This window comes from Rhamphochromis longiceps, linkage group LG8 (assembly GCF_057381845.1).
Source record: "Rhamphochromis longiceps isolate RC_006_pf linkage group LG8, R_longiceps_female_GT1.1, whole genome shotgun sequence".
Classification (NCBI taxonomy): Eukaryota; Metazoa; Chordata; class Actinopteri; order Cichliformes; family Cichlidae; genus Rhamphochromis; species Rhamphochromis longiceps.
In genome coordinates, this window is record NC_140564.1 from 26,460,841 (window position 1) to 26,479,073 (window position 18,233).

Here is an 18,233-nt window from a genome sequence, read left to right on the forward strand (position 1 = left end):
TCCCTGAGACAGCACTTCTGCTCAGACCTGGTGCAGTTTTAGTAAGGCTACTTGTGCTGCCTCGGCTAAAGTCAAGAAACGCAAGATTACACAGATTACATGAAAGACTGCAACAATATTGGCTGCGGCTAAATGTAGATACAGACAGGTGGCAAATCAAAGGAATGTCTACTGCAGGAAGGAAACTTTATTCATCTATAAGATTTTGCTGCTTTGATGATGGTGGTGAAGACCGCTGTCTAACATCACAGAGGTGGTGATTGGCTTTAGAACAAGGGCCATAGGATCAATCAATTTTATACTCATCAACTCATTCAGTGAACCCTTGTGCCCTATGGATTGGGGAGCCTTGCCATATATCAGAGACAAAGGCGATCACTATCAGCAATGTCGTATTGATTTGGCCCAAAACATGCCAGCAGAATGGCCCGCAGGGGTACGCAGGGCCATCAGGACCCCTGACAGGAGAGGTCACGGGATCAGGATTTTTCTCCTTTAATGTGTCATTCCACTATATCTGTGTTATTTTGGCAAATACAGTACCACACACTCATGTAATCTTTATCATTCTACTTATTCATGATTCACAGGAATAATACAGCTTAAATGCTCATGTTAAAATCAGTGTGTGAGCTCATGGCTCATTGCCTCATCTTGTTGTGTGCATCTTTATGGGATTTGCAATTTTTGGGGGTTGTGGTCTGTCTCTGGCAAAACTCCCGTATTACTTAAAAAACATGCAGATTCACCTTTTTTAAGAAGTCAAAGTGAGTTGAAACTCCAAATAGATTACATTTTTTGGTACTTTCTTTGAGTCATTATGGCCTGAACAACATAAAATGAACTGACTATGGTAATACCCAACGCCTTATTTTCATTCTTGGACTCACCTTGAGTAGTTTTGCATGATTCACTGTTCAAAATAGCTCTAATTCACTGAGCCTTGGTGCTATTAATCATCAGTCTGAACACTTGCTTTAACTTGCGTCTAATTGGCTGACCCTTACAAACAAAAGGTTCAAACAGCAGGTGGGTGGAGCTCTGTGACCACTTTTTAATGAAGCCTACAAATGTCAATTGATTTGCTTATAAAGAGCTAAATAAATAGGTTACCATCACATATAAATGGCGTTGGGTTGTGACTTAGAAGCCTTGATAAGCAGTCTTATTATAAATTCCTGTAACTTTAAAGGCTTCCAAAATGTACATACACACAGCTGCTGTCATTAATAATTGGAAACACTGTCACACTGAGGCATTTCCTGCACGTCAGCTGATCAGCATCAGCTGACTCTCTTAAATACCAATCACATTCAAACATCCCCCGGTAGTCTTCAATAAAGACAATAAGGAGGCCTTCATAATCGGATAACCGGAGCACCACCTGCCTCAAAGTGCTCTTAGGACTCTGTTGGCTGAATTCTGCCCTCCATGTCCCCAGCTCCTCCTGTTCCAGTCTCCTATTACCACATCTGGTAATGCCATCTCATTTCCTGTGCTTTTTGTTTAGCACATGATACTGTTGTCATCGCAAAAGCGAGTTCATAATATCCTGTACTTTTGACTCGTGTATCTGTCATTTAGAACAGCAGTCCCCAACCTTTTTTGCGCCACGGACCGGTTTATGCCCGACAATATTTTCACGGACCGGCCTTTAAGGTGTCGCGGATAAATACAACAAAATAAAACTAGTACCGGTACCGAAAAAAAAGAAGATTTATTCATAACACACGTGAAAAGACCCAGGAAAACCGAGTTAACGATAAAAACGATAACAAAATAACGCTGAAAACCGATTAAAAACCCTGAAAATCACACATTTCACACCTGAGCCTCAACTCTCGCGGCCCTTTTGAATAGTTCTTAAGCTACATACAATTGTAGCCACACTACAATTTTTTGCTCTACCTTCCCAATGCTGATTTTATTTCTCAAGTTTAATCATCAACTGAGCTCTGCTCCAACACTCAAACCTGCTCTGAATTCTTTCATTAAATGATGACTTTCAATAAACGCCCTTCGTTTTAATTCCCCCTGCATCAGTGATGAGTTTGCCTTTTGCATCAAATCACAAATATCGGAAATGCTTCCAAAGCCTGTTTTGTTGTCTGGTTCCTAGGATCATATTCAAACAAGTGCAAACCTCAAACTTGTCCCCACCGCTAGACCTTGAAATTGAGTAATGTTTTCTTTTTGAGTGTTTTTTGTATATTGCCTTATAGGGCTACTGGCATAATAATAACAACCATGCTAAATTTCTCCTGTTATTTGAATATTTAAAAAAAGCAAATTCCTTCAAAGTTACAAGTCAACACAAAGAGGAGACATTGTCTCCCAAAGAAAACACTGCTGCTAAACTACCTCCAATCCCTTGTTTGCAGTCCAGGCTTTTCTTCTATGACTTATCAGTGTCACTATGTAACACATTTCCATAACGCTCACGTAGCGGCTAGTTTGGCACAGCCTCAAACAAAGAATAAGCAGCTACCTTGCACTCCGGCCTCTTTATTTGCTTGCCAGAGTCTGTAACTATAAAACGTCTCAGCTACAAATGTTCTGCTGTTGGCAGTCAGAGTGAACATAAGAGTCTTCGTGCACTCACAGCAACCAAGGAACTAAAGAATCAGTGCATTACTTTGATTTTTTATGGAAGTTTCTCTGCAATAAAATGTCCAAATGCTGAACATTAGCGTTAGCTTTGACTGTATGCCCACTGAACAGAAGCTAGAGAATGTCAAAATGTTAGAGTTGAGTGCAATCAGAAACTGCAAAAATCTTAGGAGTCAGCAAGAACTGTGTGAATTATTTCTGCTAAGCCACAACCTCAACTCGGCTGGCTTTATTCTTAGCGTTCCCTGATGGTGAATACGTGAAAAATTAGAAGGATCACTTCCACCTAGTTTCAAGGAATTAGGCTGGGAATTTTCAGAATAATCTTGCTGACAGACAGACTAAAGGCAGCGGAAACACCTCTTCACTGAAGCTTGAGCGTCCACCTCGACAGGATCAGAGTGACCACTAAAGCATGCTGACCTGCACCATGGCATATTTAGCATACTGCGTCTGTTTGCACACACTAAATATTTTTCTTTACTATTAAGTAGTGTGGCGTGCTACAGCAGTCTCTACTTGTTCAGGGTCAGATTCTGATTCAAGCAGGTAGTGCTGAACTCTGACATCAGTACAGGTCCTGCAGCAATGTGCAGTGTGAAAAATCTTACTTTACTTTCACTTCAGCTGTATAACTGCAGGAAAACCAATGCAAGCGTATGATAAAAAATTTAACTTTGCAATCCATACAGACATGTTTTGTTTTTGATAAGAGTCATGTAGAAAACGCTGCACATCTACAATCTTAATTTTGCTCTTCCCTACCACTGCATCACACACACACAAGCACACGCACATGTGCACGCTGATGCCTGATGAGTGAACCCATGTTTCTTTTTTATCAAAGCCAGCATTATCCATACATCCTTTAGCTATGATATTTTTTTACCTGTGTTTACACAATGAAAAGTTGCTGAACATGCGCTTTACCTCAGAGCACCTCGCTCATTATACTACATAAATTGATACAGAAAAAAAAAACACTGATGCAGCTGCTGTCACACAGCAGCTCCACTGCAGCAGCAGCAGCAGGAGGTTAACTTCTTTGCCCAAGGGGCCTTGAGGAGCAGGAGAGAGAGTATCTCACTTAGTATCGATGCACAATAGCAGTAAGACACTATACAGAACAAAGAGCAAAGCTTTTTTTTACAGCTAGCTGCTGAATGGACTGGTTGACAGTGTTTTTTTTAATGTTAACAAGATCTTAAAAACGTGATTTATAAATATTCATGAAATAAATGAACATAAATGAATAAATAATATGTGATAATGGTTTGTTTCAGTGTAAAAAAAAAAGAATATTTTTGGATTTCAGGCAGAAAATGTAGGGCTCTGTAAAAATAAAATGTTTCCCTATTAGAGACGTGGCATTTGTACATTTTTACATTAAAAAAAACTAAAATAATTTCTGCAACAATAATGTTTGGTTGCAGGATAACTGCTGATGAAGCAAGTTGTAAAGCTGAAATCTGATGTCTAATTGTTAATCTCACCTGCCAACAGACAGTTAATACAAGCAAAAACGCCCACATGAGCACCCCCCACACACACACACAGACACACACAGTAAAGTACTGCCAACTGCAGCTCAGTTCTTTAACACTGCCTCAGTTTATCCTCACTCATCTGTGTCCTGCTAAAAACATCCTCTCCCCATTCTGTGTGTGCATGTGTGTGCACATGTGTGTGTGTCCTTGAAGTGGCCCACTTCCTTTGGTGCTGAAGCTGCACTGCATGCCTCTGTTGAGGCATTTTCTTTATTTCGCAAAAAAACCCAAACTATATGTCCTTCACTTTGTCTTTTCATCTCTCTCCCTCTCCCCCCACTCCCTTCTTTGCTCTTCACAAACATTCTGTTCTTTCTTCTTACCTTATTGGACTCTTTAATTCCTTTATACCTCTGAGCGGCATCCCCTTCGGTCTTCTCCTTGGTTTTTTCATACTGCATACTCCTCATCCCTTTCTTCTCTACTCCTCCTTCAGCAACTTTTCCTCTTCACATCTATCCCTCTGCTCTCTCCGACTCTCCCTAAGCTTCTGCCCCGCCACCCCCCTCCCTCTTCAGCTAACTTCTCTCTTTTCTTACTCTCTCTCTCTCTCCGTCGCTCTCTTTCAAGCCAGTACTCAAGAGGTATTTACTGTGTGTGTGTGTGTGTGTGTGTGTGTGTGTGTGTGTGTGTGTGTGTGTGTGTGTGTGTGTGTGTGTGTGTGTGTGTTCATGTGAGGGCAGGTATGTTTGTGCCAGCTGGAAGTCTTGGGAGGAGGGAAGCAATCTTTATGTGTGTGTGTGTGTGTGTGTGTGTGTGTGTGTGTGTGTGTGTGTGTGTGTGTGTGTGTGTGTGTGTGTGTGTGTGTGTGTGTGTGTGTGTGAGGAGATGCAGCAGCACAGCATAAGCATCCACATACTCAGACTGGATGTCCACACTGAAGCCAGACGGTCAGCCATGCCAAAACCAACCGAAACACGCAAACCCTCGTTAATATGGCACTAATCTCATCCCCGTCGCGCTTTAAGAGTAATTTACTGCAGGCTTCATGAAAGTGTGTGTTAGCATTGTGCATTATGTCCTAAATGTGAAAATATAGACACAGATGTTGAAAAATGAGTTTTTATATAAGAAAGTAGTTGCTATTTTTTGCCAATAGTACACAAACTTAAACTGAAACATTTTCACTGTAAAGGCTTTCAGAGAAACACAGATTTGGAGAAATAATCACCTGTATTTTGTGCTTTTCTTACATAGAAGAGTGAGTTGTTAAGCAGCCAGAAAGTATTTGGAGCTGTGTAATTTATTATTCTTTATCACTATAGATAAAAATGCAGCTTTTCTTACAGAGTCTACATATTTTAGAGGAAGGTAAATGGAACAGCAGACAAGTTAAAGTGACAGATAATCAAATAAAGTCAGATTTTTTTTAACTTCTAAGAAAACCTACGAATTTAGAGCACTTGAACTAGTGTGACAATTACTCATGCAGGTGGATTAAGATCAGGTGCCATTGAATACTGCTTTAGTCGTAAGAATCTCCATGAAAAACATTTTAACGCCTAAAACTTTCTGCCCAGAAAATGCTTGTGCATGTGTTTATCTGACTGACCTGCAGGGCGCTGTTGAGGAAGCAGCTGTTCTGTCCCGGCTCGTTGCTCAAGCCTTTGCTGGGTGCGATAGAGGTCATGGTTCTCGGGGTCACCAGCCCCTGCACCCCACCTACCGCTCCACCGCCCGACGCAAAGTAGTTCCTCTTCCACGACATCACTACCTGGACGCCCCCGTTTCCACGACAAGGCGGAGAAGGGGCGGGGCAGCAGACCAAACAACGGCCTCTATGTCACTCCCATGAGAGAGAACGAGGGAGAATGAGAGAAAAGCAGAGGAGGACAAAATGGACGGAGGAAGAGGAGGGAGGTGGCGGCCGTAGATTGAAGAGACGCGGTGTGTCTTAGACGGGGATTTGGCACCCATACAACCCTGCCCCTCTCCAGCCGTGTTTTTACTTTAAAATCTGTCCACTTGCATGAGCCAGCGGTTGGCTTTTTGTTTTTCTGTTTTTAGCTCCTCGGATTTAGCAGTTTGTGTTTAAAGACATGAGAACGTTTCCAAAGCGTCCTTTGGCAGATTCTGTCACATGGATTAGACAGCGCTGCTGCTCCCATGTGGGGACTCCGTCGATGCTTTCTTCTCCTCTTTTACTTTGCCTGCAAGACACAAAGACCAACCTGTTAGGACTCTGCACACACAACAACGAGCAACAAGAACCTTTAGCAGGTTTACCAACAGGTACAACTGTGGTACTAAATCCTGTTGAATCCATAGACAGAGTGATGTTCCTTTAGTACCAATGCAGCTGAAAAAAAATGACGAGGACTTGTAAAGACTTAAACAATAAACTCTGTTCCAGGGTGTTAACCAGATAAATGAAAGTGAGACTGGTCTACCCCTCCTGAGAGTTTGTTTGGCAGATACAAGAATATCACTGATAACTATTCCCTCTATTGCCTTTATACTTATTACAACACGCTAGCATGGAAACAACATGAACAAGTAATCACCACATTCGATCACTCAAAGCAAAACTGCAACTTTAACCTAGATAGCAGCAACATTTGGTCCTAATCAGGATACTTTGGCACTTTGGCTCAGACTTTGAGACTAGATGTGGCCCAATAGTCACAACATACCAACCCAGTCTCATGGCATGGGAATAGTCCCACGTTTTGCCGCGATATCAGGTTGAACACACCTATTGTCTTGCACATGTTAAGTAGATCCTTTGGGTCACATGGGTTGCAGGTTGGGAACTCTGCAAGACATTTACAACCAATTTTTGCAAGGCCATATGATGTTGGAGGGTGAACTTGGTCTATAATTATGATTAAGTGGGTGGTTTGTGTCAAAGTATCATACACATGATTGCCAGGACTAGGTTTCCTAGCAGAACTCTGCGTGGTAACAAGATGATTAATGTCATTCCCTTCACATGTCAGTGGTATCAATGTAATGGCGGATCACTGTATACTTCTGAAATCTGTCTTGGCCTCTTTTATGGCATCAACACATAAAAAAGGCAAAATAAAATAATGAAATACATTTAAACCAGCAAATTTTAAAAAGGCGGTAAAGGCTGTTGCTTTGCCATCATGTAAACATCATACGAACACAATAATATGAGGGAGGGTAGCAGTGCATCAGTGGTAGGACACAGGAAGAAATCTGTTATGTCATTTCATAATCAGTACTTAGGGACATTATCTGGAGCTTATGCTGGTTCAAGCATCAATATGCACGGCTTCTAAACATGCGTGTGTGAGATGATAAAAAAAAGGCAATCTGTGTGTTTGTTACTCTACAATATGTGTGCGTGGGTGTGTGTGTACATGAAGTTGCATAACACCACAGGGCAGTAGCTAGCATATCCGCAGTGCCCCCTCCACCCTCCCTCCCTTCCTTCCTTCCTTCCCCTATAGCTTCCCCACTTTTGGCAATGCTCCCTCGCCTGATTGCTGGGTTGCGTTACTGCCACAGCACCCCCTTGGCGAGAGGCCAGAGGGCGCAGGGATGCTGCGGCGAGCAGGTGAGCAGCGTGGGCAGTTGCTATGGCGATGGCCACATGGGATGGGTAACAGTGGGGTGGGGTGATGGGGGGTGGGATAGAGCTTGGGGAGGGGACATCGTGACAAGGATGGCAAGTGAAATGCATCAGAGCGAATACAGAAGGAAACATTATGCAACTGTTAGGCAGCAACATTGTCAGTTCATCCACTTGTCACAGTCACAGAGTTCTACTGCAAACTCTATCTATCTATCTATCTATCTATCTATCTATCTATCTATCTATCTATCTATCTATCTATCTATCTCTTATATACGTTTATCCGTTAACAAACAAATCCAAATTGCCTGAGGATTTAAAAAGGGATTTGGTGTGCCATTTTTTTCTCTACAGCACAGCATTCTGAGCTTCTTTCTCAGCATACAGTGTGCATGTGTGTGTGTGTGTGTGTGTGTGTGTGTGTGTGTGTGTGTGTGTGTGTGTGTGTGTGTGTGTGTGTGTGTGTGTGTGTGTGTGTGTGTCGCTGAGCCTGTGTAGAGTGTGTGATCACACATCCTCTCTCTGACTGCACCCTACAGCCCCACACAGCCGAGATCGCTCTGGCAAGCCTTCGCACAAGTGCTGTTTATGCGTGTGTGCATGTGTGTGTGTGTGTGTGTGTGTGTGTGCTCATGCGTTTGTGTGTCCCCACATCTTCGGCTAGTTACCATGGAAATAGGCCAAGCAGCAGGCACGCGGGGGAAAAGCCGAACCATGTGATTTTACAGAGAGACACACTGTGCTGCACTGGTTGAGATAGCGCACACACACTCACACACACACACACACTCACACATGGGGCTGGCAAGTGATGATGATGATGTGTATTGATGCTAGAGACTTCCTGGAAGCCAGAGTGAGTCAAGGCACAAGTCATTCAAATTCCCTGACCACGCACTGGCAGGCATAAGGAAACCAGGACCTGTGGATACAGCACAGACAGATGGAGGAGATTTTCCACGTGTGAAGTTGAGGTGAGGACACTCTTTGTGTCGTGCACCAAGACACTAACCTGTGACCTCATGTCCGCCTTATCAACTTGGTGGAAGTCAGCGCAACCTGGCTTTGAGCATGAGGCAGTTGTCACAGAGTGAGCAGTCACCTTTTCTCAGCAGTCAGTAGTCATTTTCAGATATCCATCTCTGCCAGCTTCTGATACAAATAAGCAGCGAGGGCTGTAGTGCTCTACTAATAATTTCACTACATTTCTCAGTGGTGTTGTGGTAAGGTTGCAGATTTCTAAATTTAATAACTTTTCAGCGAAGCTTTTTCTTAAGTAGTGCATTAGCATCCATTTTACATTTACAGAGCATTTCAGAAGCTGAGGATCAGCAACGGGTTCTGCTGCAGTCTGAGAGAAAACTAAGGGCCAGATTTCCTGCTGCAGCACCGCAAGTTGGGTTCTGCTGTGAAAAGTGGCAAGGCTGCATGTAAGAGGTGGGAAGATTTTTGTAACTGACCCTGTTGCATATGTATTTCTGGGAGTTCTTTTCTCAAGGCACAAAACTTAGAGAGGACAACATTTAACTGAAGAGTGCAAAATGATTTATTAAGATTTGCGACACGCAATTCTGCTAATTGCACCAATATTTAATGCCACAAAATGGCATATCTTATTTTTTGTGCTTCATATTGAGATGAATTGTCTGCAGCTGGGTTTAGAAAACAGTAGCTTTTATCAATTACCCATAAAAGTAACCCCACCTATGAGTGCTATTTGGGAATCACACTCACATGCTATTTTGCCTTGTTTAGTAAATCTCTCCCTAAAGGAGGATTCGGATGTATAAGTTGCTTCAACATTTTCTAGTGCATGTGCCTGACATTTAGCTGATATTGTTGTTCACTGACCTGTTGTAGGCAGGAACATCATTACAGCATTAGCAGTTGGCATGACCTAAGCCAGCTGCCTGTGTCTTACAGGGTGATTACTCACCACAATGATCAACTTGTACTTCATTCTGATGTCTAACAACAATCTGCAAAAGCCAGTTTCTCACCACAGTTTGGTGAAAACCAAACACAGCATATCAGTGCGAAAATGTCAAAGCACCTGTCATGCACAGAGGCAGAGGGGTGATGAGTCGCACTTGCTTTGTAGCCACTGATCCTGGATGCCTCACTATCATCAAGTCGACCATGAATTTCTCTGCATGCCAAAGATTCAGAGTGGCTAAAAAGAAAAGTATCAAGGTGTTGCAACGGCAAATGTGATTAAAATAAACTTAAGAGAGCTGAGCTTAAACAAATGCCTTCAAAGCACACAATGATGTAGGAGCGCAATTATTGTACTAGATCTTTTCTCTGTGTAGCTACTTGAATGATATTCATCATCCATTCAATTAAAGGAACAGTTCACTCCTATTTTTGAGAACTGCAAGGAAAAGGCCATCTGCTCCCATCATATACACGAGAAGGCATTCATTTCTATCTCAAAAACTGGGTAACTCACACCAAAACAATCAAGATGAATAAAAAGCACTTTTGATGAATGAAAAAATTGATTTAATAGTAGTTTAACTCTATTGAAATCTTCTGTTCTGTTCAACTAGTATCAACGCTGTTGATGAATGACACCTGAACGCACACAGCTGTCCACTGTCCCATGTAGACCTGTGTAGTGGCTCCATCAATGCCAGCCTCCATTATACTAGCACTAGAACTAATAAACTATTACCACTACTGCCACTAGTGCTGTTAATAATACATTGCTTTCAGTAATAATATTTTTGATGTCCCTTTCTCTTGAACTGTCTCGTCTTCTTCTGTCCTTTATCTATCTTTTACTCTTCTTCCTGTTTTTCAGCTTTACTTCAGCTCATCAAGTGATACGCAGGAGGTTTGCAGAAGTTTATCCAAGGACAGAATCTGACGGATGGATGGATGCCTGTTTGGTCCCCGGTGCACTGTGGAGCCTCGTCTTTGATCCATATAAATGTTAACATTCGATGAAAAACATTCCTCTACGTTCATCTGCTATTCTGTCGCTCTGTCACGTCAACATTTGACACTGTATGGCAAATACAGCAAGCTTTTATTGAATTTTCTCCTCTAATCTCAGTCCTGTTCTAAGACTTCTTTCCATCTTTCTTTGCTTTGGGAAAAAAAGTCCACAGCTTCACTGTGGTCTGTATTATAGCCGTTGGGTTTCATTCAAAGTATGTGAGCTATGATGTATCGACCAGGAAAAACTGAATGGACATATCAACACTTCTATGTCCCTCCTCCCTATTCAGCTAACTTGGGCTTCATTAGTTTTCCAATTAGGAATAAAAATTATTTTATTATTGAGAAGGTCAGGATGGTAATTTTAGTCAAACTGTGGACCCCAAGCCTTTTTAACCTCACATGTAATGAGGTGAGAATCGTCCTTAGAGGGATATTTTTTTTTAGTATGTTAATCTTTAAAGAATTCATGCAAGAAAAAACAATCAAACCAAGTAAAATTACATTAAAAACAAGCAGTTTATGAAGCAGAAATGCAGTGTGCTCCCTTTTGTTTATACCGACAACATCCAGAGAAATCAGATAATAGAAAATGTTATAATATGGCCAAAATATTAAATATATTAATATTTAACATTAAAAGTCGTGATATTTTTCTGCATCACATTCAAAAACCCTGGGTATTACTACACTGCTATTACCGCTACTCTTCAGATTTTCAGCCACTTCAGTGACGTCTGTATCTGTTGGGTGATGACGTCTGGCCCACAGCTCTCTCAGAGGTGTTGGGATTGTGCACAGAGCCAGTTTGGCTCTTCTACACCCAAGTAGGAAAACTATTAATAGAGCTCACTTTGTGAACAGGGCTATTGTCGTGTTCAAACCAGGCGGTGTCTTTCCCAAACTGTTGCCAAAAACTTGGAAGCAATAAGCGCACTACAATCTGAGCAAATTATACATCAGTAGCTCTTCTGAAGCTTGTGATCGCATTTTACACAGATGGAGTGGCCAAGCTTTAAGTCAGCAAGATTTCGAGTCCTTAAAATGTGTTTAAATTGCTTGGAAATCTGAACATTTGCAGTTTTGTCAGAACTGAAAGAGCTCCATCTGCAGAGTAAGACTGAGTGATACGTTTAAAGGATGCAGAACAACAACATCCATCCATTTTCTTCCACTTATCCAATTTGGAGCCATGGGGGCTGGGGCCTTTCACAAATGTCATAGAGCGAGAAGGTACACCCTGGACAGGTCACCAGTCTGTCCCAGGGCTAATACAGAAAGACAGCTTGTATTCCTCTCTACAGCCAATGTAGACTCAACAAATAATCTAACAGAGAGAACCCACGCACCTCTTAAACAGTTTTAGACCTAAAAATCGAATATTTTTAGGTCTAAAACTGTCTACCATGGCTGACTCCTCTGATTACAAAAATATAATGAAGCAGGGGAAGCTTGTTGGCAAGACTACCTTTGTGTCTGACAAGTCTCTACTAAATGAGCCTGCAGTGACTCTCAGTTTCACAGAAACATCCTATCTCAGTTTTAAAATACCAAGATGGCAATGACAAAAGTGTTCGGTTTGGGCCTTCACAACGAAACTTCACTAACCAACAGATGATGTCACAGTGTCTTTGTCTTTTAAATACAGTATATGGTTACATTCACATGAATGACAAGTCCCAAGTGGAACTGATGGTGAATATTGGTATTTATTTATGTTGAACGCAGAGGAAGCGATTCATGACAACCAGAGATCACAGAAAGTCAGCGGTATCTGGCGTCATCAAGCAACAGTTGGATCCTAAGATATGCTTGTTTTCCAGTACCACGATTGTGTCATTTTGATGAGAGCCTATGAAGAGGGCTTTTCAACCTACGCAAGCATGCTCCTGTGAAGTCCTCCAAAAACCCAACAGCATGTAGCTCGGCTATGCGTAGATCGAATGCTGGTTGGTTGGCAAGTGGGCCAAAGAGGTTCAGGGAGTGCCAGGACACTTTTCACTGTTTTTATCACTCAGTTCCACTTTAGCTAGTTTACTGTTAGAACTTTGCTCTTCTGCAGCTGGCTGACAGACCAGCAACAACACAACCAAGAGTAGCCCACAAACAGGCTGTTCATACCTCGCCCACGGTCTGCACTGCCAACGGTCAACAATGTTCACCCCATAACTGCAAATGTATCGTACAGTTGCCGGTTTGCATAAGCAAACCACCGACTGATATGGCAGGATGGTAAATATTGTTAGATGATTACCTAGGCAACCAGAAACTGTCTCATTTTATCCTGTTTTTTCCTTTTAAGTTGTATTTCCCATCTTAAAAACTGACTGGGAGGGTATTACTTGACACTATTTGCTGTCTCTCTCTCTCTCCCTCTCTGCTGTGGGTTAGTATGGCTTGGTGACAATGACACTGGTGTCAAGCAAGCTGAACAAAGAGCTGATACTGTCCCCAAGGACAATAGCCTGCCTCTGACGCTGTCTTCTTCCCTCTGAAGCAAACCTACAGGCGAGAAGTATATTTAAATATTGCTGTAAAAGAAAGACTCGATCTTTCAGAAACTACACGCTACCTTTGTTTGTCCTTTGGCTGCACTTTCTTCACTCCTTTCCATTCACTTCATTCCTGTTCTCTGCTTCTCACTTTCTTCCACTGACCTCTATTTTCCATTTTCATTCACTCTCTCCACTTCTCTCCCACCATTCATCTCTGTCTCTTTCCTTTCAGTTTCCAAAAAAACCCCACATGCATGTTCTCACATACACGCGCACACACACACACACACACACACACACACAGTGGTTTCCCTGTAATTGGGTTATGTGTAACTTCAAATAGCCCCGGCTGACAATAGGGAGAGCCCAGAGTTCATCCTCCCCTCCGTGCTTCTCCTTCTCACCCCTCTTTCCCGCTCTAAACTTATATTTGTGTGTTTCATGTGTATGTGTGTGTGTATGTGTGTATGAACATACTGTATGAGCACGTGTCGCTGCATGTGTAAGCATATTACCGAGACGTGGGTCTTTTTTTTTTAAAGCTTCAAGGTTATTTTCCTGATCACACTCTGCAACATTAAAGTTTACATGTGAAATAATACATGTAATTGCATGCACCCGCACAAAAACACACACACGACCCATTATAGCTGTGCACATGAGCTCACCCGATCCTGTTAGTAGAAAATAAGAAGAGTGGTGAATATTTGCTTAATATTTAGGCTATTACATAACCATCAATATTTACAATGCATTCTGGGAATCATGTGCGATTTTTGCGGTTTTGGTGAGAGAGAGAAAAGAGAACGAGAAACGGCATTCAGGGTTGATGGAGGACAGGAATGGAAAGGAAAGGAAGAAGAAAAAAGAAAAGGAAGCAATGTAAGTAAATGAAAAGAAAGGAGAGAAAAGATAAGGAAATCAAAGAAAGGAAAGGAGATAAAGAAGAAAATTAGAAAAAGAAAAGAAAGGGGAGGAAAGGTAAGAAAATCAAAAAAGGAAAGGAAAGGAGAAAAATTAAGAAGTTAAAGAAAAGAAAGCAAAGGACATTAATGAAAAGGAAGGAGAGGAATGAAATGAAGCAAATGGAAAAGAAAAAAATGAATAGGAAGTCAAAAAAGAAAAGAAAACAAAGGAACTAAATGAAAAACAATGATAGAAAAGGAAACCAAAAGAAGGAAAGGAAAGGAAAGATGAGATCATAAAAGACAAGGCAGAGATTGAAGAAGAGAAAAAGAAAAATAGAAAAGGGCACTGCAGACTTGGAGAAAAAGTGGCAAAAGAAGGGAAAAGAAAGAGAGGAGAGGAATAAGTGGGACATTACGCTGAACAAACAACTATGGGGAAAATGAGAGAAAGAACACTCCAGCGGATGGTAAAGGTCATGGGAGACATGCAATATAAGCGTGTCGTGTCTTTACTCTCCTCCTTCATCTTCTCTTTAATCTCCTCTTCCTTATACCTCAATCCTCTTATAATCGCATGCATGTTGATCCAACTCTAACCACAGAGGCAGAAACACTTTAACTGAAACGCCAACAGCACACAGGCCTATGCTCTGTAAAGCCCAGAGAGCCTAGTGTTAATAAAGGCAACCTAAAAACAGACCCAAAACTCAAAGTTAAATGCAAGCATGAAAGAAAACCTTTAGCCTTAGCTCTGAGGATGTTCATATCACATGTCAAGCTGCTCAGTCACATAAATCACCCTGATTAGTTTGAGTACTTAAATAATGCCAAAGCAAAGTAAATTCTCTCAGAGGGGAAGCCAGCATGTCTCTCTGGCTTTGTGTTTGGGGGCAATAAAGACAAAACAGTCAGAGTTATCTTTCGCTGCATCCCTGCCGCTTGGAGTGTGTCACAGCATACAACATCAAAGCAATCAGGTCATAAAAACACAGAAAAATCAGTGCATATAAGGATACGGCTTTGAGATGGTGTTTTTAAACTGAAATAGTGAGAGTGGCCATGAGTAGACAGCAAATAAGCAGGGATGACATTAATACATACACCCTTATGTTTATATTAACCTTAACTTCAACTAAATTTGGAGCCTTGCAGAGCTTTTCATCTCCAGAAAACAAAAACTGATGAGAAAGACCAACTTAAATGTCAAGGCGACATTTCAGCTCAGTTTGGAGGGTGACGGTGGGCTTCTGAGTGCAAGAGAGAGAGACACAAAAGAGAGAGAGAGTGGGATCTGAACTCCTCATGTGGAGGCTTCATCCTGTTCAACCAATGCTCATCTCTGCAAGGTTAGCAGGTTTCGGGTCAAAGCATAAAAGTTGGGACTTCAGGAGTCACCAGAATGCAAAACAGACACACAAAAAACAAGTCTGCGTGCTCCTGCGTGATGACAAGCCTATATGAAAACAAGGAGAACTGCCAGCAGCCTGTACCCTATTTCCCCCTTTTTTTCTAAGGTATTCACGTGTGTGCGTGCGCGAGGCACGCGGCAGAAGGCTGTGTCACCGTCTCTATAATGTGACGGTGCTGAGGGCCGGCGCTGATGCGGGCCAAAGTCATCAATCACGCAGATCGAAGCCGCAACATTAAATCACTACAGACCCCCACCCCGAGCGATGACAGCGGAGCGTGAATCCGTCCCGGTAAAAAGCCGCGGTCTCTCGGTCATCCATCTATCAACAAGTACACGAAAAACACTGCCAACGCCAAAACATGCTCTGGCGCACAGGAGCCACGCGCTCAGTAGTGGCATGTAGCTTACCTGAGTGGACTTAGTGGGACGACCTGAGCAATAACACCTGTAACTCTGGAGAAACGAACCCGGGGCTGGTTTGATGGGGAAGGCTAATTAAAGCTGTGAGCGCCGTGCAGCACGAGGGAGAGCAGCTGCGCAGAGAGAATTACTGACCCGAGACCACCTGATAAAATAATAAAACTGACACGAGACAGAGCAACAGAGCGAGCTCCGATCCCGCCCCTGCTGCTGCTCCTGATGATGATGATGATAATGATGATGATGAAAGTAGTGATGATAATCATGGAGATTATGGTGATGGGGAAGAAAAAGATAGCCATCCTCTGAGACTGTCACGAGAGCGCATCTGGTGGTGGGGGGGGTGGGGGGTGATCACATCTGGCTGACACGCTGACTGCCTCCTCTCAAAATATCAAAAGAGAGACGCACGCACACCTACTCTGTCCGGTGCGGTCACATGCGTTTCGACCCGGTCTTTGTAGCGGTGATGCAGCCCGTGCGGTGCGCAGTGTGCAGGTTTTTACTCACCCCGGCTGCTGTCGCCGCCAGTCTCCGTCCGATCGCGTGTCCTACCGTGTGACTTAACGGGAGAGAGGGCGAGCCGTGGTCGCATCCAGCCCCCATCAGCGCCATCCAGCGCTGCGGTCGCGGTACACCGCTCTCGCGATACCATGCCATCTCCTCCAGCTCTCTCCGCTCCAATATGTGACGTAGCGCTTTTATCACGCTGTTTGCTCAGCCCGATGCCGCCGCCTTCTGGGCACGAGGCGCGTGGAGCGTGAGGATGGTGATGATGTCATCCCACGGCTCACCTTCTGCCCTTACCTGTTTTTGATCTCCCTGTTTTTCTCTCGTATCTGACCCGCTGGCAGCAACACGCAGAGGACATCTGTTTAGTTTTTGTAGCTGGAGACGTGCCAGCACCAGTTTAGAGTCACTAACAGGGACTGCTGGTGGAGCAGGTGAGAGGTCACGTGGACACCGTTTAGTTTGACACTGGGAGGTGCGCGTGAGAAAATAAAACGGTTTGAAGTCTTTCAAGAACATGTATGATTAGAGATGTGTTTTACTCGTGTTTGGCATCTTTATCTTGAGGGTCAATCGAATTTGCCCGCCAATAGCTATCCATCCTCTGCGCATATCCAGACCATCTCAGTCCTGCCTCTCTGACTTTGTATCCTAACTGCTCAACCCTGACCTGTCGGTGTGATGTACTAACTAATTTCTAATCCTGACCACTGAGGTCACTCCAAATGAAAATATTAAGTAGCTGTAGTGTGTTTTAATACTATTGTAAAAGGTATTGGAATATTAGGCTACATGTCAGAGAAAGGTGGAGTTAAATATTTCTAGGGATTTGCCTTTTGTTGAGTTAGATATAACTCCCATGCTCCTTTTCCCAGTAGCCATATGTTGTTTTTCCAATTTTACACATTTTCTACTGATGAAATCATTCCTGTTATAATTCTTATAAGTGTTGCACAGTTACACAGTTAAGTAAGTATCCTGAACCTTGCTGCACAACATGGCATCATTTATAACCTAATCAAATTTACAACGCCTGTCCCTAGATGTGCTTTTAATATACCTAAAATAATATGATCCTAATCTTGTGTACAGTGATTTCAGTTTGCACATTTTGCAGGCTGGGTGTTTCTTTTAAGCTACATGCATCAAAGCTTCTCATTACTGAAATTACTGAATTATGCTACTTTACATTTTTACTGTTGTAGCATGCCCATAGCTATTGGTCAATTATGCAAAATCATCCATAACCACTTAAACAGTTATGGGTTGCCGGTTGCCTACACCAGCTGCCCTGGGACAGAAGGGGTACACATTCAACAGGTCACCATTCTATGCAGGGCCAACAGAGAAAGACAACCATTAATGGTCAAATCAAATTCTCATCTACAGGAAGTTTAGAATCAACAATTAACTTAACATGTTTCTGGACTGTGGGAGGAAGCCGGAGCACCGAGACAGAACCCATGCAGGCACGGAAATAACATGCCAACTCTGTACAGAAAGGCCTCCCTGTATAAAATGATCCAAAAGCTAAAAGTATTATTCACTGCCTGATTGGTCTATCCAAGGACAATGTCCTTGTCATAAAGTCTTTACAATGTTTACTTTGTAATTACTGGAATGGCTGTCATTACATTCCTTCTATACTCCACTTACCCCTTCTCAAAAATGAACTGCACAGTGGTTTACTTACATACTTTATTCAGGAACATTTTTTGCCAATTAATGTAATACATAATTTAAAATTGGTATTTTTTGTTTTGAGAAGACACTTTGTGTTAACTGTAAATATACTCACCTCACTTTTTGATGGATCATTGTGGATAAAGAATAGTCTCAAAT

General features: G+C 42.5%; 1 protein-coding gene across 2 annotated transcripts in view; it reads right to left on the bottom strand.

Moving 5' to 3' along the window:
* usp54b (ubiquitin specific peptidase 54b) overlaps positions 1-16,513 on the bottom strand; it is a 56,529-nt gene extending 40,016 nt beyond the window's left edge. For both annotated transcript variants that reach the window (XM_085416760.1, XM_085416759.1), the window contains exons 1-2: positions 16,392-16,513; positions 5,710-6,307 (exon numbers count right to left, since the gene is read on the bottom strand). In XM_085416760.1, coding sequence (XP_085272886.1) covers positions 5,710-5,865 — 156 coding nt within the window. In that variant the 5' untranslated portion in view covers positions 5,866-6,307; positions 16,392-16,513. The remainder of the gene's footprint in view (positions 1-5,709; positions 6,308-16,391) is intronic.
* Between the last annotated feature and the right edge of the window lie 1,720 nt (positions 16,514-18,233).